The 20893-nt window shown below is 47.0% G+C and overlaps 1 protein-coding gene across 1 annotated transcript; it reads left to right on the forward strand.

The window, feature by feature from the left end:
• Positions 1-966: 966 nt before the first annotated feature.
• Positions 967-20730, forward strand: Ffar4 (free fatty acid receptor 4). The gene is made up of 3 exons (XM_021653111.2): positions 967-1648; positions 10481-10609; positions 18072-20730. Exons 1-3 carry the CDS (start codon positions 1082-1084, stop codon positions 18459-18461), a joined length of 1086 nt encoding a protein of 361 aa, XP_021508786.1. The 5' UTR covers positions 967-1081; the 3' UTR covers positions 18462-20730.
• Positions 20731-20893: the final 163 nt, after the last annotated feature.

The raw sequence follows: 20893 nt of genomic DNA on the forward strand, positions 1-20893 counted from the left end.
CAGACAGAAGGGACGAAAGGCGAGGCCCGGGGGGTGCGGCAAAGGGAAAGGGCACAGGGTCATAGGTGGTTGGAGTGTTTACAGAAGTGGTCTCTAGATCTTGGGCCCCAAACACACTTTTAACTCTCTAAATTATCTCATTTTCTAGAAAAGGAAACTAGAAAGCAGCGGTAGGTGGGGAACGGCAAGGAGGAAGGGAGAAACATGTATTAGTCACCAAAGGCCACCTCAGACAAGTCATTCTTTCTGAGGCTCAGTTTCTTCCTCCAACAGAATCAGACTGTCCAGTGCTCCTCGTACTGGGAGCCTGAGGCACATTCACAGCTTGGCTGTGCACCTGACCTCTTTCCCTTTCTTCCTCCTCTTCCTTCTCGTCTGTCCTCTTCCTCCTCCTCCCCCCACTTACCCCTCCTTGTAGTTCAATGCTTGGTATCAAACTTAGGGCCTCTCACACACTAGGTATATGCTCTACTCAATGAACCTAACTCTCAGGCAAAGTAATTCTTTGTATTTTACAAGTGAAAACAAACTGGCATATAAGGAGATTAACTCACCCCAAAGTCAAACAAACACCGGCTTATTACAAGTTGCTTTGGGATCAACCTCCTTCCTACCCATGAGGTCTCTTTAGTGCAGTCTGAACTACCCAGGTCCACACCTTTTCCAGAGTTCAACTCTGACACTCTTCAATCGAGGTTAACTTATGGATGGTTAAAGGGCTTTCAATGATCAGTGTCCATGAAAGATGGAGAAGGTTGTAAGGGGTTGTAAGGGGGTGTGGGTGGGGGTTGGGATGCTTTAGTTTTTCTAGCTTAACAGCTCTCAGAATGCCCGAGGGTCTGAAGCCTCTGCCTTGGTGGCCACATCCCCACCCACGTTGTTCAGACTAGTGTTGCCAGGCACTTCCTCGTTCCGGTGCGCCCTGGACGCAGCTCCTACGCCCAGTGCCCGGGCAACTAGGGCAGGAGGGGGGCCGAGGGGAGGTGTCGCAACCTCTCCCTCCCTCTTTCCCCGCCTTGGCACTCAGTCACCTTGCAGATGAGCGCTCTCGCAGACAGCGGCGGGCGGCCGGGCGCCCGGCATGTCCCCTGAGTGCGCGCAGACGACGGCCCCCGGCCCCTCGCGCACCCCGGACCCAATCAATCGCACCCACTTCCCTTTCTTCTCGGATGTCAAGGGCGACCGCTGGCTGGTGCTGAGCGTCGTGGAGACCACCGTGCTGGGGCTCATCTTCGTGGTGTCACTGCTGGGCAACGCGTGTGCCCTGGTGCTGGTGGCGCGCCGTCGGCGCCGCGGGGCGACAGCCAGCCTGGTGCTCAACCTCTTCTGCGCGGACCTGCTGTTCACCAGCGCCATCCCTCTAGTGCTCGTCGTGCGCTGGACCGAGGCCTGGCTGCTGGGCCCCGTCGTCTGCCACCTGCTCTTCTACGTGATGACCATGAGCGGCAGCGTCACCATCCTCACGCTGGCCGCGGTCAGCCTGGAGCGCATGGTGTGCATCGTGCGCCTGCAGCGCGGCTTGAGAGGCCCGGGGCGGCGGACGCAGGCCGCGCTGCTGGCTTTCATCTGGGGTTACTCGGCGCTGGCAGCGCTGCCCCTCTGCATCTTGTTCCGCGTGGTCCCGCAGCGCCTTCCCGGCGGGGGCCAGGTGAGCGCTGGTTGGTGCAGTGCGACAGGTGTTCTGGTGGGTGGGCCGGGGGTGGGAGGCGGGGATCTGACCCAAGCGGTGAGCTGGGGTGGTGGTGATTAGTTAAATAATAGGTCCTTGGTGGAATTGAATCCTTTTAGGCAGACTCACGGCCCAAATTTAATTTCATCAGTTTCCCCACAGTGCCAAGTGGGTGAGTCCTCCCAGCCGCTGTTAAGGGACTCTCCCAGATTTTTTTGCAAAATACAGAGATTGTTATAAGGCTAATTAAGCAATGGGAGTTTGTAGCCAGGTGGGACACGGGGGGGCGAGGTCACGGAGTTTCCGCTTTTTCTCCAGATGTCATGCTACTGTTATTATCACTCGTATTCTACAGACAAGGAAGCGGGGGTACCTAGCATTTCCCTTTGAGTTAGCCTCCTGCTTAGAATTGCAGTCCCAACGGAAAGCCCTACAGTGCTGGGATGTCGCCTGGGGGAAGGGCTCCTGCTCCCGAGTTAAACATGCTCTAACCAGAAACACTGCTTGTGTGAGAGCGCCCCACCCCGACCCCTGAACCAAATGGTATCTTACAAAAAAAACGTCAAACTCCCCAAACATGGAGGGATGCTGGGCAAGGTGGCTCATGCCTCTAATCCCAAAACTCAGGGGAGCAGAGGCTGGTGGATCTCTGTGAGTTCGAGGCTAGCCTGATCTACAAAGCAAGTCTAGGACAGCCAAAGCTACACAGAGAAACCCTGTCTCAAAACAAACAAAAAAACATGGAGGAAAATGTTTGTTTGATAATGACTTTGAATGACTAATGAGCAGGAACCAATCAGGCCTGTGGCACTTCGTTAAAGAGCATGTAAGCCTGAGGCCATATCTTTCCGAGTGGGTACAGGAGATCTAGGGTTAGCTGAGCTGCTGGCCTGGAAGAGACCAAGGCCTCTGTCTCACTCCAGGCTTGTCTTGTCCTTAGCCCAGATATACCTAAGAATCAGGACAGGCCACACAAATGCTTCTGGAATAAGTGAAAGCTCAGCCTTAACTCCATACCGAAGGAATCAGCTAGATCAGTCATGTCCAACATATAGCCAACTGCCCACACATAGATACTATGTGCATAGCTGTGAATATGGCCCAACACAGGTGACAATGAGGTGCCACCATCTCAAAATGGTGGACACCTCAAAAAGAGGGAGGGCCTGCCCTCAGTTATTTGTTTAATATGATTTTTTTCTTCCACTGAGTTACAACAAATACTTCTGTATTTTTCATAGAACTTAAAGGGTTTCTTGTTCTCAACACAGAAAGATTTCAATTCCAAGAATTAAGACCAAATAGGATAGCTTAAATTTCCAGGTGTACTGTTCCTTTTAAAATCCATTCAGGTACAATCCTATTTTGCTGGCAAATAACACTAAAGAGAGAGAGAGAAACAAAAAAGAGTCTTGTTTCCTCCCAGCCAAACCCAGACTGACATTGTGTACTAACGTGGTCACTGCTGTTTGAGCAAGGAGGTCCTTGCTAGTGTTGTCCACTCTGTGCTCATCCACCCCTGGGGGGGAGGGTAATGTGTGTGTGCACCTGGACCCTTAGAGCCCTCTACAGCACTTCCAGAGTTTTACTGCAGGTGCTTCTGGGACCTGCAGCGGGACCATGGTTAGGTACCTCTTGATTCCTGCTTTCAAGGGTCTTTGGAGTGGAATTTGGGCAACACCACTGGGGCAGTATGAGCTCACATTGCTTTAGGGGCCAGGTTGGGATGGAGAAGCTTGCAGTGAAAAAAAAGTAGGACAGTGTTCTGACTCCCTATCTTTCTTGTCAACCCCCCCTTTCTGTTCTTTGCTCTCCTTCTCCCTGTCCCTGTCCCTCTCCCTCACCTACTTCCTCTCCCTACCCTCTTCTGTTCCCCTCTGAGCTATTCCTCCCCCTCCACCCTTACACACACTCTGTTCTTTGAGGCAGGGCCTCTCTGTGTAGCTCTAGCTGTCCTGGACCTCTCAGTGTAGAGCATGCTGGCCTCAAACTCCCGGAGATGCACCTGTCTCTGCCTCTGCCTCTGCCTCCCAGGTGCTGGGATTGAAGGCTTGGGACATCATGCCTGACTAGCTATCCTCTCTCTTAGGGAATTCAGTAATCTCCCCTTCTTTGGGGCTTTACTTTCCACTATTTTAGCCACTGTGACTTCAGTTACCTATGGGCAAGTGAGGTCAGAAAATAGTAATTGGAAATTGCAGGAAACATCCTGATTTATATACCTTTAATTTCAGTCTATGGTTGTAATTTTTAATTGTTTCTGGTTAATCTCTTACTATCTCTAATTCATAACAAAATTTAGCCTAAGGATTGTATGCATAGAAAAATGAACAGTGCATATAGGGGGTCAGTGCCCCTGTAGTTTCCATTATTTTCTGGGGAATTCTAGGATATGGCCCCCTTAAGAATAAGAGGACTTGTGCATTCCATATTTTTTGAATTCATGCTAAAGGATCCTAATATGAAGAAACTCCCCAGTTCCTCAAAGGCTATGGTCTGGCTTTGTGGGAAGCATTCCATTTTATAAACTGAGTAGTTGAAGAAATAAGTTAGAAGAACAGGAGGGGAGGGGGGTGAGGATAAGGAGAGTGACAAGATTTAGCCACTTAAGAAAGAAAATGGCAGAGGAGAATCTGGTCTAGACTGAGGTGAGTTTCACATTTAACATTAGCAGAGCCAGGTGTGGCAACTCACCTCTGCAATCACAGTACTCAGAAGGCTGAGGCAGGAGAATTGCCATAAGTTCGAGGTTGCCTGGGTTATGGAGTGATGCCCTGTCTCTACATAAATAAATGAGTAAATAAGCAAATAAATACAAACAAGAAAATTTTTTTCAAGCCCTTAGATTGACAGCTTCCTGCCTGTGGCTCTTATTTGTCTTTCCCAATGGGATGCTCCAAGTGGAGGCTTTGGATGAAGAATTATTTCCTTCCCACTAAACCCAGGGCAGGGAGCTCCCTCCCCGCTCCCCCTCCCCTTTGAACCTTCTGCTGTTGTGAGACTCTTCATCCATGTGGGCTCTGGATACCTTGCCATCCAGGGGAGCTGATAGCCGTGCTAGTAATTCTAACCTATTTGGTATTTGCGTGTGAGCCTTGGAGCCTCACATTCCGGAACAGTCCCTGCCCCACAGAGGGCAAGCCTTCCCAGCCCTGTCCACAGCGCTCTCATTGTTTGAAGTACGGGTCTCCTGTGTCAACTACGTGAGATTGCCATGGGGACTTGTGTTTGGTGGATGGACCAATCCCTGGTGGGTGCAGTTAAGTGCTCAAGAATCACTAGCTATTATTAGTTTCCTTATCTTGGGGCATCGACATTTAAACATCCTTCAAAACAGCACAAATGTTCTGATTGCTCAACACAGCCGGCTGCCATTTCAGGAGGGTGGATGCCTCTTAGCAACGCTAACTTGTCGGCCAGGTCAGCTCAGTCTGCTCCAACAGGGTGCCTACCTGTGTGTGCTGTGACCCTGGCCCGGCGGTGACCCACACTTCTGGGTGGGGAAGACTGTCCACTTTGGCTAGAATGTGCTGCCCATTCATTCCACAAACATTTGCTGAGCACCTTCTCCACCCACCCCACCACAAGCCACATAAACACACATAGGCCCAGATGCTGAGTAGGTAGTCCAATGCGGTCTGTGGTCTAGGAACCCCACAAGTAGGGGGTTCTCATTATTAGTTTCTAAAAGAAGAAAAAGCCAAGCAGAGAGTATTTCCATAATGTAATCCCTCTGGTTGCGCTAGCCCCTGAACTCATGGGTCTTAGAGGCCTTGTGGAGCCTTTATTCTGCCCTTCCCTGTTATAATGCAAAGTCAGTAAGTTATCCTGTCTCTCCATGGAGTGTGGGTTGTCTGAGGAGATTTTCACAGTCAGCTTGCTTCTGTTAACAAATATTAGAGAATACCTTTTTGGAAGTCTGTGTTGGTACATTCCTGTAGTCCTAGCACCCTGGAACTGAAGCAGGATGATCATGAAGTCATAGCCAGCCTGAGAAATGTAGTGAGATATTGTGACTCAAGAAGAGAGTTGAGTGCCGGGGAGTGTAGCGCTGTTGGTGGAGTGCTTGCTTAGCATGCACCAGGCCCTGGTCTCATCCCCAGCAGCGCCTAAACCAGGCTAAACCTGATCCATACCTGGAATTCTGTGTGAGGGGGGTAGATATAAGAACTTCAGAAAGTTTGACATCATCTTTGGCCACATAGTAAGCTAAAGGCCAGCCTGAACTAATAAGACCCTGTCCCAAATAATAAACAAACAAGCAAATAAATAAATGGCTCTGTCTCAAATAGATAACTAAATGAATAACAAACAAACAAATGTTGATAAAAGAGCAGATATCCAGTTCCTCATTCCTTAAAACTGTCTTGAGACCTTCCATTTTAGTTGAAGCCTTGGGACAGGGAAGGCAGTTCGCCTAGGCATTCCCTGGAGTGCTGCAAGAACAATCACTGGAGAAACTTAGATGCAAAGAGCTAGACTCAGACAGCGTTTAATAAATTCCCCAAGTGGAGAAGGGTCAGCGCTGGAGCAGAGCCTGTAGACGGTGTCCACCCACAGAGAGTCTGGGGAGATCTCTCGTTCTGCAGTTTTGTACTGAGTACCTACTGTGTGCCAGGTATCACATGCCTCGTTCTTGCCCATCTCAGCATGCTTTGGTGGGGCCCTACAGAGTGACCACTGCATAAGTTCAGAAGGCCATGAAAAAGGCTCTTCTGGGTGCAGGGGGCAGAGGAGGGTGTGGGTTCATGGACAGGGGTAGCAGGAGAGTCAGAGACTCCTTTTTGGATGCCTGTGGTGGCCTGGTGAAAGTGATACCAGCATTTGGGAGAGGGAAGCCAATGAGAATGAGAGTGAGCACACTAGGACTTCAAAGCTTCCTCGTAGCTTGTGGGAAGCAAGAGGCATGAAACCAGAGAATGGCTGTTTCCTGTCCTGACATGGTAAACCAGGAGGTAGAGTCAATTGTGAGATGGGATGGTCAAAACTGTATAGGTCTGTGAAACCTCCTGCGGAAGTGTCCTTTGGGAATGAGACTGGGGTGGGTGGGAACACTGGGCAGAAGACAGGAATGGATCATCTGCCAAAAGCAAAAGCAAAAGCAGAAACAAAACAAAAACCTATGGAGGGCTGAGGCTGTAGCTCAGAGGCGGAGTGCAGAGATGAGGTCCTAGGTTTAGCAACTAGAGCTGAAAGCAAAACAACAGAAAGCCATGGGAGTGCATGAACCCAGAGAGAGGAGGAGATTGGAAGAGGCAGAACACTGGAGACTGCAGCCACCCTTAACTTCGTTATGTTTAGCCTCCATCGTCATCCCGTCTGGTACCTCAGCACCACCATCCATTCTCTCCCAGGTGTGCCTGGAACAGCCCCTGTGGAAGCATCATTTCTGGCCTCGCTTTTGGCCCCTGTAAGCACCCTAACTTCCTAAGGCAGAGTCAGAGCCTTGCCCATCAGACTGTGGCCTCACACTGGCTCAAGCACTCTCTCTGGTGATGAACGAACAAATAACACTAGGAACACTGTTGTCGCAGTAACCAGACAGGCCTAGTAGTTTTGGTTTCCAAATATATATATATATGTATATACAGAAAATATTTCAAATGTACAGAACAAGGGCAGAGCCTATGAAAACACTGTGTGCCTACCTTCCGATGTAAGGCATTGCCTGCTTCCTCTGTAAATCACAGCCTACAAGATAAGACTGAAATCAAACAAACTGCCAGATGGAGTCTCCATAGAAATAATGTTATGGCACCAGTTCAGATCTCCGATGACAGCATGATGCCTTTATGTTGCTGTTTTAATAATTAAACTCTAAACCTTTTGAATTTATTTACTGTGTGTGTGTGTGTGTGTGTGTGTGTGTGTGTGTGTGTGTGTATGCATGTGTGCATGAGCCACAGCACATGTGTGGAGCTCAGACGATAAATTACAGGAGCTAGTTTTTTGCTTTCACCATATATGGGGCTGAGGGATCTAAGATGGCAGTACCCCAGGCTTGGTAGCAAATGCCTTTAGCCACTGAACATCTCACAGGCCCAGCTGTCATTTCAGATAAGCATATACATTGTACTTAATCACAGATGTGATCTAAAGCCTGCTAAAGCATATGTAAATCTATCGCGTAGGCCAGCCCCACTGACTCCTAGCTCAGAAGGTACCGTGAACAGTTCTTGCTCTACTTTCTTGTCATAATTCCTGTCTATAGTGAGACCATAAATCAGAAGTCAGAGGGCAGCTTTATGAGCAGAATTTGGGAAGCTCTCTGGGAAAAGTGTGCTGTCTCTGCTGGTCACATTTACTCAGCTCTGATGGTGAGTGGATATTTGATAACCACTTTTTCCTAAAAACAAGCTCTCTTCTCCTTTCATTAAAAAAAAATGCAAATGCATCTGGGCTCAGTGGCACATACCTGTAATCCCAGCACTATGGGAAGCAGAGGCTGGCAGATCTCTATGAATTCAAGGCCAGCCTGGTCTATAACTGGAGTCCAAGACTTCCAAGGCTACACAGAGAAACCCTGTAAAAAAAAAATAAAAAAAGATGCATAGCAGAATTTAGAACATTTAGGTAACGAAAGGAAGAGGCAATGGGAGCAACAGAGGGTGATGGAATGTATATATCATAAAAGCAGAAGGGAGGAAATATATGTCATATTTGCAAGAGAGAAAAAGGATCAGCAGAAAGTGGAGGGGGATGGGGAGACACTGGGGAGATGAATAAGAGCAACATCTGGTAATAATATGGATGAAGATGTCACAGCGAGACCCATTCCTTTGTAAGCTCTCCAAAAACAGTGATAAGAAGGAGAAAACTCTGGGGCCAGAGATGTGGCTTATTTGGTAGAGCGCTTGCCTGGCATGCATGATGCCCTGTGTTCAGTTCCTAGCCCCGCATACGCCAGGTGCACATCTGTAATCCTAGTACCTTCCATTTTTTTTGCCCTGGAAAGTTTTCCTGGTAGCTCTCTACCAAGTAGTTCTTTAACGACATTCTTTCGGGGGCAAAATGTTGCCAATAAAAACAATTAACTTTTAGTGTTCTAGGCTATTGCTTTTGAAGGATGTTTCTGACTTTAGTTCCCTCTTCTATGAAATGGGAAAACTAACAACATGAGTTCCAATGAGGCTGTTCTAAGTGTGGATGTTCCAATGTAGGAGCGGTTCTTGGTACACAGTAGATGTTCAATAAATATGAAACATTGCTGTTTTCTACCAATACCGGCTATGAAACTTAGTGAATATTTGACAACATTCTGAGTTTGCTCAATTATGATTCACATTGGCAAATGTTAAAAATTATTCGTTTTTCCCTAGTGTATGTAGCATTCAATAACTATTGATCAAATTAATGAATGAATGGTATTGGCTCAGATGCATAGTCTATCAAAAAATCAATGATATGATCTTTTACATAGCACATTCTCTTAAACATATGTTCTGATGTTCGGGAGGGTTTGGGGTAAATTGTGTTCTAAAAAGCAGAAGAAGTTCAGGGGCGGGAAGATATGTTCAAATTCATATTCTATTTCCACTGACAAATTTTCTCAGTGGAAGAACTGTTGTAGTGACAGAATTCTTCCTGTTCAGTAGGTCCCTCACACCTCGGCTTTGTAGTTAGCATCAAACTTTTGGTTCAACACAGCACAGTGATAGCAGCATAATCACCAGCTTCCATGTGTCCTTTCTACCATTCCAGTTATTTGCTCTCAGTCTCTATCCTACTCCCAAGGAGAAGGTACACAAGGCCAAGGTTCCCAAGTCTGGGCACCGTACACTTTCTTGAAGAGGAATGGCCTATCCTTTGAGGTAGACTGACACAGTGTGTGTGTGTGTGTGTGTGTGTGTGTGTGTGTGTGTGGTGTTCATTGTTATTGTTTTTGAGTTTCATGTTTCTGCTTTTTAAGGATTTATTTATTTTTATTTTATGTGCATACAAGAGTTTCACCTACATGTAGATCTGTGCACCACATGTGTGCCTGGTATATGTGGAGATCAGAAGAGAGCTTTGAATCCCCTGGAAATGGAGTTAATGACAGTTGTTGACAGTTGTGAGTTGCCAGGTGGTGCTGAGAACTGAACCCTGGTCCTCTGCAAGAGCAAGTGCTCTTAACCATTGAACCATCTCTTCAGCCCCACTTTTGTATGTACGTATGTGTGTATGTATGTATTTACTCATCCCTTCATCCATGTCTTGGGGTAGGGTCTCACTATGTTGTCTAGGCTTGTCTCAAGCTCCTTGGTTCTTCCAATCTTCTTGCCTTGGTCTGTAGAGTAGCTGGACTACAAGTGGGTACCTGACTTTGACACACCTAAGGCAATTGGACACCCCCAAGTAAGCAATAGTTTACTCAGCCCGTTGACTCAGCAAAGTGTCACTGCACTGGATCCTCAATCCTGTCTCCAAACGCTTTGTGTGAGTCATGTTACTTCCATCTAGGTGACCTTTCTGAGGTCAAGTTTCTCCCTTTTAAAGCACCAGGCTTGAAAGAGAAGGCTCATACACTCTTTGCCTGCCAGCCTAGGGAACTGGAAAGCCCAATCCTGGGAAATGCCTCCAGTTCTTACCTGCCTATGACTCTGAGATGGAGGTGCCTTCCTGGAAAATGGCAATTGTAATTGTGGTAGCTCTAGGCACAGGTCTAAGAGGCAATGTCCTGGGCAAAAGGGGTGTGGATTTTAGGACTCCCTGTCTCAGCAACTGTGTCACACACAGAGTAACATTGTACTGCGCCCCAAACTAGGACTGGGCTGTGGGCTAAGAAAGAAGCCAAAATTTAAGTGGCGTTGTTTTCCCTTTCATAACCAGGAAATCCCAATTTGCACATTGGATTGGCCCAACCGCATAGGAGAAATCTTGTGGGATGTGTTTTTCGTGACTTTCAACTTCCTGGTGCCAGGCCTGGTCATCGTGATCAGTTACTCCAAAATTTTGCAGGTAAGTTTGTTTCAGTTCTGCTCTGAAACTTCACTCTTTGTTGGCATTTCCAGTAGAGTCTTAGAACTTCCTGGTTAGAGGATTCCATGGAGGTTCTAATAGTGTCACTAAACAGATCCTCTGCTACCCCCTGGTAACAACGAGGGATGAGAGTTTACGTATTTATTTAGGCTTTGGTTTTCTTAATTAGTTATGCTTTTGTGAACCTTTTTTGTTCATCATTAAAATAGTACCAGGTTATAAAAACACTGAGTTGGAAATAGGCAAAGAACTGTGTAACACAGAAGTTGAAAATCTATTCTCTTCCCAATCTTAATAACCCAACTATGTCTCCGCAGTATTATGGCCTCATGTACACTTGTGTGTGTATGATGAACCTACGAATTTGTAGGTTCCGACGCTTAGATGGCTGTTGACGCTGTTTACTGTTCTTTCCAGATATGAGATGATGCTTTTTGGTAACTTCCTTTTTTTTTTTTTTTTTTTTTTTCACTCAACACCACATCAGGACATCTTTATCAGTTCCTGTATCTTATCTTGTTCTTGGTTAAGGGCTATGCAGCTTTCGTCACAGGCATGATGCAATCGTTTTATGGACTTCAGAGTTATGTCCACTGTTTTCCCACAGACACAGCAGTGATCAACAATGTCTACTTCGTAAGACTCTTTTATGGAAGTATCATAGGCTAATATAATATCACACCCAGCTTACGTATTCTGCTCACAAGTTGAACAGGAACATAAAGCAGCTCCTGGATAGAGAATAGAACTTAGGCCAGGAGTGTTTCCTGTCCCCATGGGTCAGTGACCTCATCCTTGGGAATATCCACTTCACGTGAGTGTAGACACAGGAAGTAAATGTCTCCTGGAAAAGTGTATGTACACAGACTTATAAAAGATGGGCTGGCCTTTGCTTCCTGCCTCTAAAGGCATGGAAGATACCACCCAGCAAACACAAGCGTGTGTATTTAGGCCCACTTGTAAGGTTTACCTCAAAGCTCTTAAGCCTTCTTGGCAGTATGCAGTGTCTGATTCCTGGTTTTATAGCATCTTATGTGTGTGTCATGTTAAACAGGTGTGTCTATCAGGTACTCACCTTCTGGCCACTTTTACGACCCTTTATGGCTGTGGATCTGTAGCCCTCTTATAAAGCTCAGAACACACACCAGGCCAACCTCACCTAAGGCTCCTGTCCCTGGTTCTATAGGAGACAGTGTTTAACTCTACCTGAAATAGTCCCACCAGATGGCTCTTCCTCTCTAAAGAGATCCAAGCTTTGGGCTTATTCTAATATTTGAGGCAAATTCCAGGGTGTGAAGACCTGAAAAAAATGTTTGCAATGGATGCTATGGCATATTTTAATGTTACAGAAGAATTAATCAGTATCATAAAGCCAAAATGAAAGAAGAGAAATGACAGAGCAAAATAGAATAATTTGAATAAATATTTATATTCTTTTGGTTTTGGTGAAGCAGGATCTTACTATGTAGATCTAGCAAGCCTATAACTCTCTATGTGGACTAGACTGGCCTGGAACTGGCATCAACACTTCTGTCTCTGCCTCCAAAGTACTAGGATTGCAAGAATTCACTACTATGCCAGGCTGCATGTAGTGTTTATCACGCAGCAAGCACCAACTCACCCAAACCTAATACAATTCTCAAATGAGTCAATACAGAGATGTGCAATTTACCCGAGCTCATGAGCAGCTTCAGCATTTAAACCCAGGCAGACTGGGCCCAGAGTCTCCGTACTTCAATTCCACAGAGCTTTGTTAAGAGCGCTTCGTGCAGAATGTTTGCAGGGATTGGGTGTGGTTCAGGAGTGTGCAAGTTATCATATGCCTAGAGAAATCTTTACCAGAGAGGCAGTTGGACATCGATGCTGAGATTTAAAGCAAGAAAGACCGTAGCATGAGGGAGAGTAATGTTTTCTCGGTGCAAAACTAAAGCTGTTAGCTGTTGTACAAGTATGAAGGATCAGTGAGGGGCGTAGCGAAGAGCAAAGAACCATGGGAACAGACATGAGGCTTGGACGCTTCTTTTAAAATTGCTTATCTCTGAGTCTTGACTTCTGATTTACTTTGCTGTGTGGCTTGGGCCTACTACTTGCACTCCCTGGGCCCCAGTTCCATCATCTACAAAAAAGGCAGCCTTAGTTCCAGTGTGAAGTTGCATAGGGCAAATATGTCAAAACTGCCCGCCTGATCGCAGTAGGTACAGAGTAATATGGCAGATGCTATTTGCAGGGCTGGGCTGTTTTTCCAACCTTTCCCTCTGGGTGTGCTAGGAAATGGCATCACCTCACCGAGGTTTCCCAGAGGTCAAACAACAGGTCAAGGTTTGGAATAAGAATAAGTAGTCATGGCTGGAGCAAACTGGCTGGGAGCGGCAGTGATGTCTGAGCTCCTCTTGTTGGTGTCCTCTCCTGAAACCCGAGGAGGTTAAGAGGGCTCCGCCCTTTCCACATGTGACACACCTTCCCGTGGGGAGTGTGATTGCCCACCCACCCCAATCTCAGTCTCAATGCTGGGCCTTCCCAGCTGGGAAAATCAGAAAGGCCTTCTGCATCAGGAAGGAGGAAGAACCCTCCTTTCCCTGCTTTGGACAGGATGTGCACCGTGCTCTTCCCACACTTGAGTCTAAACTCACAGCCAGCCCTGCACATCTCTACTCCACAGACCCCTGCAGCTGCTTCCATGAGCAGCAGAAGATCTGTGCGGTTTGCAGCTGTGGAAAGCTACCTGAGGGCTCGGTCACAGAGGAAATTTAGATCCATCCCTTCCTTACACATGAACCACGTCCAAAGCCCCAATCTAAAGTCTTGTTGCCTTCTGCCTGATCCCCGAATTTCCTCCCGTCTCATGTCCAGGCAGTCTGGAGACTGTCCTTCAAAAACTGTCACACACGGTTGCCCCAGGGCCATGACCTGCCATTTTCTCTCCAGGATCTCTCTTCTCTGGTTTGCTGTAGGGACTACTTCTCATTTACTCTGAATTCTTCCCTGGAAGCATTCCTGTCAATCCCTCACTACTAAATAGGCTTCTCCAAACTCTGCATCCTGTTGTGTGTCATTCCTACTGCCTGGGGTCTACAAGCTCAGTGAGAGCAGAGCCTGTTTTGTTTACTGTTGCACCTGCAAGCCTGGAGCTGGCCTATAGGTGCTCAGTTTATACTTGCATATGAGCATTTACAAGCTTTGGAGCACAGCGAAATGATCTGCAGGGCCTCTCTGTTTGGGCAGTGGGCAATCTCTGGATAAATAGCAATGAGATGGGCTCAAGATTAAGCTTTGCTACTATGTAACTATGGACAAACCACTGATGGAAGGTAGGCCTCAGATTCCACCAAAATTAAATATGCCTGTGATTTACACAGAAAGAACAGATGTAATGTCTGAAAAACCCCAACACTAGTACAAATAGAAGATTTTTTTCATTATATTCTATACGACCACTAAAATGGATAGTTTCACTTTTTCCTGTGAGGACCATGACATCTATTCTCACTTTGGACTTGTGAGTTCGTCAGGTTGGACAGGGCCTCAGAGTTGGCATCTCCTCCCGCAGAAGGTGCACAGCCCAGGCACACTGAACCAGCCCTCCTGCCCAGGCCTTTTCTGCCAGGAGCCCACACTGAACATCAGTATCCCCTGGAGGCAAAGCTATCAGCGCCCCCTTCCCTACCAGGCTTGCCTCCACCTCCAACTTGGATTTCATTTCCAGGCTTGAAAGATTCTCTTCTCACTCTACCTCATTCTTTCATTGCAAAGCAGCAGCCCTCAGGTGGATCACTAGAGAGACATGAGATGTTGGATATAAAAACTGTCATGCAAACCAACCTAGGGAACTCTGAGCTAGCTGCATGGAATTCTCTGCTGTGGGACCTAGAACTTTCTTGTACCAGTATGCTTCGGGCATCCCCAGCAAGGAAATAAACCAGACAGCATTGCTAAATCTGATCACAGAGGCCCCTTCTGCACACAGAGCATCTCTCTTGGCTGGTAGAGGTCCCAGTGGGAAGCCCTGCTTCAACCTTTGCTGGTTCTGACCTGGGCAGCCAACTGCCTCTTCCCCTGCGGATGGCCCTTACTGCTTCATGTGCTGGGCAGTGACTGTTTTTGCCCTCCACCCTCTCTGCTTCCTCTTTCCTTGTGACTCAGACGCACCATACATTTTCAGTGATGTTTTTCCTATTGACAGTTCCCCCAAGGGAACAGCTTCCCAGTAATTCCTAAGTGCCTTGGATCAGACTGTTAGGGCTGGCAGCTTGGGATAAAGTTTACAAGTTTACGCAGCAACCATAACAGTGATAGTCTCTGATGTCTCTGCCACTGTACCTGTGTTTCTCGTTCCCTCTCGCACTGGCCACATGCAGAGGGCATGGGAGCACAGTGGGCAGGGCTTCCTTGCTTCTCGCTCTGTGTGCAGCCTCTTTAAGAAAGCTCAGCGTACAGCAGAGTCTCAGTAAATATTTGCAGAGTGAAGCAGTGACTCCATGGCCTGCAGATGGAAATCCCTCTGCCTTGTAGAGTTTAGCCGGGAAACTAAAATCCGAATCAATTGAACATAAAGCCTGGCCCTCACAACCTGCCACTGGGAACTGGGGTCATGTTCTAGGCTTAGATATGGGTCCTGAGGCCTGGAGACACCTGCTGAAGTTTCCAGATACTCGTGTTCCGGGGCAAAGAATGGTATCAGGGACATATGATTAATATTAGAAATAGGGTCAGATCAATAAGAGAAAGACATTCCTGGGAGTGGGAGTGACCTAATGAGATGTGGAGAATGGGGAGGAAGGTTTCCTAGTAAAAGAACAACAACTCGGGGGCCTCTAGACTTATAACCCTTTAGCGGTAATTTGCATTGCGCGTGCCTCTCCCGTGGTTGCATATTTCCTATGCCTATGGAAGGCTTTTCTTGAATGCGCTCTGTTGTTGCATGGGTGTTGGGAAGCATTTCCGGTCTCTTGCCACCTGACTTCTTTCACATGTCCACCTTAATGCCACTCTCTCCAGTCTTGCTTTCCTCCTCTAGTCATGTGTCTTTGAGGGTAGACCTCTAGGCAGGTGGGGCCCTTGTCTGATGATTCTAATCAGGACACTGCTGATGAGCCAATTGGCTCCACAAAGGGAGCTAACTAAACCTTCCGGGCCCCAACTTCTGTCAGTAGAATTCTCCTTCACTGCCAGCATCCAGCTGGTGTAGCAAAGAGGTGTTGGGTGGCCTTCAAAAGCTCACATGGCTACAATGAGTCACAAAAGGCCTGTTTTAAAAATGGACTTTTTTAAAGGTCTAGGGAGCAAAACTCCAAACCAAGCAGCTGTCTGGGATTAGCAGTTCTTAGGCTCTTGTGCGCAAAAGTGACCTAGACAGTTTAAGAGTAGTGCAGATCTCTATCCCCTCACTGAATCCAGGTGTCTCAAAGTGAGCCTCACTGGATGTGTGAAAAAAAAAAAAAACCAAAAAACCCAAAACTTTCAACCTAAAAAGGATAAGAGATAATTTATTCTGGAGCCAAATATGAGTGGCTGTGGCCCAGAAATGCAGATTCAGGCTACCTCAAATCCCATGTTCCAATACGGTAACTGTTTCATGAAGCTTTTAAAAAAATAGTAATGGAAAAAAGAAAGTCATACATCAAGGTGGTTTTCAAATACATTGGCGGGAACCTCGGGTAGGTGGGTCACGGCCAAGCAAGGAATCCTCTGCTGTAGACCCCAGATGTTGTCTGATGACATTATTAAGCCTTTTGGTTGGTGGAAGCTGCTCTTCTCTTGAGTAAATAAATTATAAATGGTTGCACCTGTCAGTCCCAGGGATGTTAGGGCAGACGCAAAGGTAGGTGTGGGATAACTATTAAGGGGACTAAAAGTGGCCAAAGATAAATTCTAATTGGTCTCTGGATCTGCAGCGCCAACCTCTGGACAATCACTGACGTTCTAGTTGGTTAATCAGCCCTGTAGAAGGGTTAGCGTAAGGTATAGTTCTTTATAGGAACTTTTGTTCAGAGACATTTTATGTTTTACCAAGTTCCCAGAGGTCACGGAGCACATTCTAAAGAGCACAGCCCCACCCTCACCTCAGATTGGCACTAATGCCAGGGTGAAGAAGCTCACGGGCACCTCTGCACCGGGCTCCTGAGGTGGGAGAACCCCAGGACCTCCCCTAGTGGCTTGTTTTGAGGGTGCAAGTTAATCCCCAGAAGGTAATGGAGCCCTTCCTAGGAGCACATGAGGCCTTCTGCGAAGCCAGAGATGTTTGATGCTGACTTGCCAGCTAGTCTAATGGGGGAATGGGGAGCAAGGAAGGACCCTCATTTTATGGCAGTGTTTCATTTTCTTCCTGATTCTACAAATTGTGGGGACTGTGGAATGAGGAGGAAACAGTAGCATCTGTTAGAAAAAAAAAAAAAATATATATATATATATATATATTATCTTCTGTGCTTGGCTATGAGCCAATCACTTTATCACAGCCATTGTCAGGCACCTGCTAGAGCCCTGGCCCCACAAAGCGGGAAGTGACGGCTGAGCCACCCCCCACCTGCACAGTAGAGCGGATAGGAGGCCCGCCCCCACCCCCAGTAGAATGGGGACCCCTCTGAAGCTCAGTTTTCACAGGCGGGGCTCGCAACCATTTAGTATCAGAAAAATGACTTTCAGCGGGTAACTTACATTTTCAGAGAATCAATTTGCAAGAACAACAGTGGTGTGGATGCAGATGTGTGAAGATTAAAGGTGACAACTGATGAAATAAATGACTCGCATGTGGCAGGGAGCCAACAGGAAAGCGCCGCAGTCCTGATTGCTCGCATCCTGGTGTTCTGGTCGTCAGGAGCTTTGTTTGAGAGCGCTCCAGGCTGTTCAGCGGGCACCTGCGGTCCTAGTCTCTATCACAAACAGGTGGCTCCAAATGCCCCGACGAGTGAGAAGCAATCATGTAATCATGCGACAGTTAAGCATTTATTCTTTAATTGGGGAATTAAAAGAACTGTAAGAAGAGCATTTTAAGCCATTTTGATGAGTTAAACTTCCTCAAATTGTGAATGATGCTAATGACTTTAAAATTACTTCCTCTCTCAAGATGCAGGGATCTTAGGAAAATAGGCCTCCGCATCCCACCCCCATCCAGAGCTGGCAATGTGACTAAGAGAGACAGGGCCTGGACCAGCCCCAGCAATGGAAATTAGTAAGAACCACTGACTAGGTCAAAACACATCCCATTAGCTCTCTTCCCTCAGGACAAAGGTCGCAGATTGGCACGTCAGACCCGTAGACATAATGTCCAGGTTAGAAGTAACCAGCTGGACTACAACACACCATTTCTCGTCCCACCCCAATCCACTGTCCTCATTACCACAAACAAAAACCAACCAACCCTGACGTCAGCAGTAACTTGTAGCTCCCCCTCCCCCACATCCCTGAGACGGGTGCTGACTCCGGTTCTTTGTGTTTTCTGCAGATCACCAAAGCATCGAGGAAGAGGCTCACGTTGAGCCTGGCGTACTCCGAGAGCCACCAGATCCGAGTGTCCCAGCAGGACTACCGCCTCTTCCGCACCCTCTTCCTGCTTATGGTTTCCTTCTTCATCATGTGGAGTCCCATCATCATCACCATCCTCCTCATCTTGATCCAGAACTTCCGGCAGGACCTAGTCATCTGGCCATTCGTTTTCTTCTGGGTAGTGGCCTTCACTTTTGCCAACTCCGCCCTAAACCCAATTCTGTACAACATGTCGCTGTTCAGGAACGAATGGAGGAAGATTTTTTGCTGCTTCTTTTTCCCAGAGAAAGGAGCCATTTTCACAGACACATCCGTCAGACGAAATGACTTGTCTGTTATTTCCAACTAACTAGTGAAGCACTGTGTGCATGTAAAGGGAGTTAACTTCCGGGAAAGCCTACCAGTGCTTTAAGGAAATCCAACTTCCAGCAGCACACACCTACAGGGCCAGAAAATTAAGGAATGATCGCTCAGTATAAAAATATTTTTTTCTTAAAAGAACTTTCTATGGGTTCCTTTTGTGAACCTTTTTTTTAAGTGTGTTTGTAATATGATTGAGTTAATAAATTTTTATTTATAACGGTTCCTACATATAGAGTTGAACCTTGTGGTCATTGAAACAAACAGGGCTCAGATTTCCATGTAAAGGGGGTCATGGCCATGCTAAGTCCCCACCTTGGGCTCATAATGCTTTGAGATCATTTATTCATTCATGTCAACAGTGCTTAAGGAATTTCCAGGAAATAATCAGAAGTGACACTCCCCCTCCTTCCCCCCCCCATGTATTAAAAATGAACTGGGGACATGGCTCGATGGTATGCTTGCCTAGCAAGCATGTGGCCCGAGGTTCAATCTCCAATATATATAGATATATATATATATATCACTTGATCACTTTAGTAGAAGGAGCACCATAGAATCAAAAAGGGGGGGATGGACCCTGATGCTAGAGAAGATCAACAGTGTATGCTTTATCACTCCACCTATCAAGCCTTTGAAACACCTGCCGTGGCTGCGCAATGCTTTTGGTGCTAGGAATCCAGAGGTAATGCGGACAGCCTGGTTCTGTTCTCAGGGCGTCACCTTCTCATGGGGTCAGGGGACCACAGATGCTAAACAGAAGTCAATGAACAAAGTAGCGCTCGGGAGTGAATGAGCACGGTGGAGACAGTAGGATAGGGCGCTGTGAGGGCGATGGGTGTTTATATGGGATAGGGATGGGTTCAGGAACTGAGGAGCAGCAGTTGAATTAAAAGGCAAAAGGTAAGAAAGAAGCACTTATGTGGATCCAGACGAAGATCTTTGCCGGGAGAGGCTGTTGAGCTATGTGGTCCAGGACCTGCGAACGGTTGACTGAGCCTTCTTTGTATTTGATACTAGGAGAGAGGGGTGCTCCCCTGGAGCCCATCAATGGATGCCAATGAAGTTCCAGGGCTAGGTCAGGGAGGGCCTGGCAGGCCAGCATAAGAAGTTCACTCAGTGTTCCATGGACTGGAGGTTTGCAACAGGAGACCTGAAGAATGAGCACTTTTACTTTGGCTCCTCTGCAAGGCACAGGCTTGAAGAAGCAAGAAAAACAAAACAAAACATGGAGACCAGGTGTGTGGCTTGCTTGAAGGAGAAAAGTTGATGGGACCTTGAAGGTGCATGGCATTAGGGGAGGACTGTGTGAAATAATCTTGCATTGTGCTCGGGAAAGTGCAACAGTTTACATTAACAGGATGCCTCCTGGACTTCAAGCCAGGCACTGGTTAGATAGAGGAGCAGGCAACAAGACTAAGACAAAGGGAAGCAAAATGGGGTTTCATCTAGAGCATATTCTTGAAATCCCAGTGAGGCAGCTGGATAAAAAAATAGGGAATTGGGCCTGGTGATACAGTCTTGTTGGGAAATAACAGATGATGGTTAGAGACCCATGGTTTTATGAGGTAGTCTGGGAGAAGATGAAGAAAGGAAAGAAACCTGAGCCCCAGCATGTGTCAACACATAGGTCTGAGGTAACATTTATGGTGACCATGACATTGAAGACAGAATAACAAGGTGACTTTGTTCTTGTTTGATTGATAGGTTTGATATACTGATGCTCTGTTCTGAAGGGCCATGTAGTTATCGTATGGCTGTGGTATTACAATGAAGTGGAGGAGCCAGACTCCATCAATCAGCTTGTACTGTGAAGGTGAAAAACTGTTTTCTCATGCATGGCTACCTGTTTTCTCTGCCTTTGCTAGAGAACAAAACACACACGCATTTGCTGTAAGCTCCATACACTGGCTGGTTTTGTGTGTCAGCTTGACACAAGCTGGAGTCATCAGAGAGGAAGGAGCCTCAGTTGAGGAAATGCCTCCATGAGATCCAGCTGTAAGGCATTTTCTCAATTAGTGATCAATGGGGGGAGGGCCCAGCCCACTGTGGGTGGTGTCATCCTTGGGCTTTTAGTCCTGGGTTCTATAAAAAACTGAGCTGAGCAAGCTATGGGAAGCAAGTCAGCAAGTAGCATCCCTCCAGGACCTCTGCATCAGCTCCTGCCTCCAGGTCCCAGACCTGCTTGAGTTTCTGTTCTGACTTCCTCCAATGATGGATTATGGCTCCGGAAATGTAGGCCAAATAAACCTTTTCTTCCCAACTTACTTTTTGGTCATGGTGTTTTGTCACAGCAATAGAAACCCTGACTAAGACACGCCCCACCATCCTCAGCAAGCCACCTCCAATATACCACACAGATGTCTTCCTGTCTCAACAGTTTTCACAGCCCCTTTGCACACTCACAGACATTATACTGAC

The sequence above is a fragment of the Meriones unguiculatus genome, chromosome 1, assembly GCF_030254825.1.
Source record: "Meriones unguiculatus strain TT.TT164.6M chromosome 1, Bangor_MerUng_6.1, whole genome shotgun sequence".
Classification (NCBI taxonomy): Eukaryota; Metazoa; Chordata; class Mammalia; order Rodentia; family Muridae; genus Meriones; species Meriones unguiculatus.

Bases quoted from the DNA above. Each gene is read 5' to 3' on its own strand.
- Ffar4 (XM_021653111.2), top strand. From the start codon at position 1,082: ATGTCCCCTGAGTGCGCGCAGACGACGGCCCCCGGCCCCTCGCGCACC. The intron at 1,649-10,480 runs GTGAGCGCTGGT...TTTCATAACCAG, and splicing joins GCCTTCCCGGCGGGGGCCAG to GAAATCCCAATTTGCACATT. The intron at 10,610-18,071 runs GTAAGTTTGTTT...TGTTTTCTGCAG, and splicing joins GTTACTCCAAAATTTTGCAG to ATCACCAAAGCATCGAGGAA.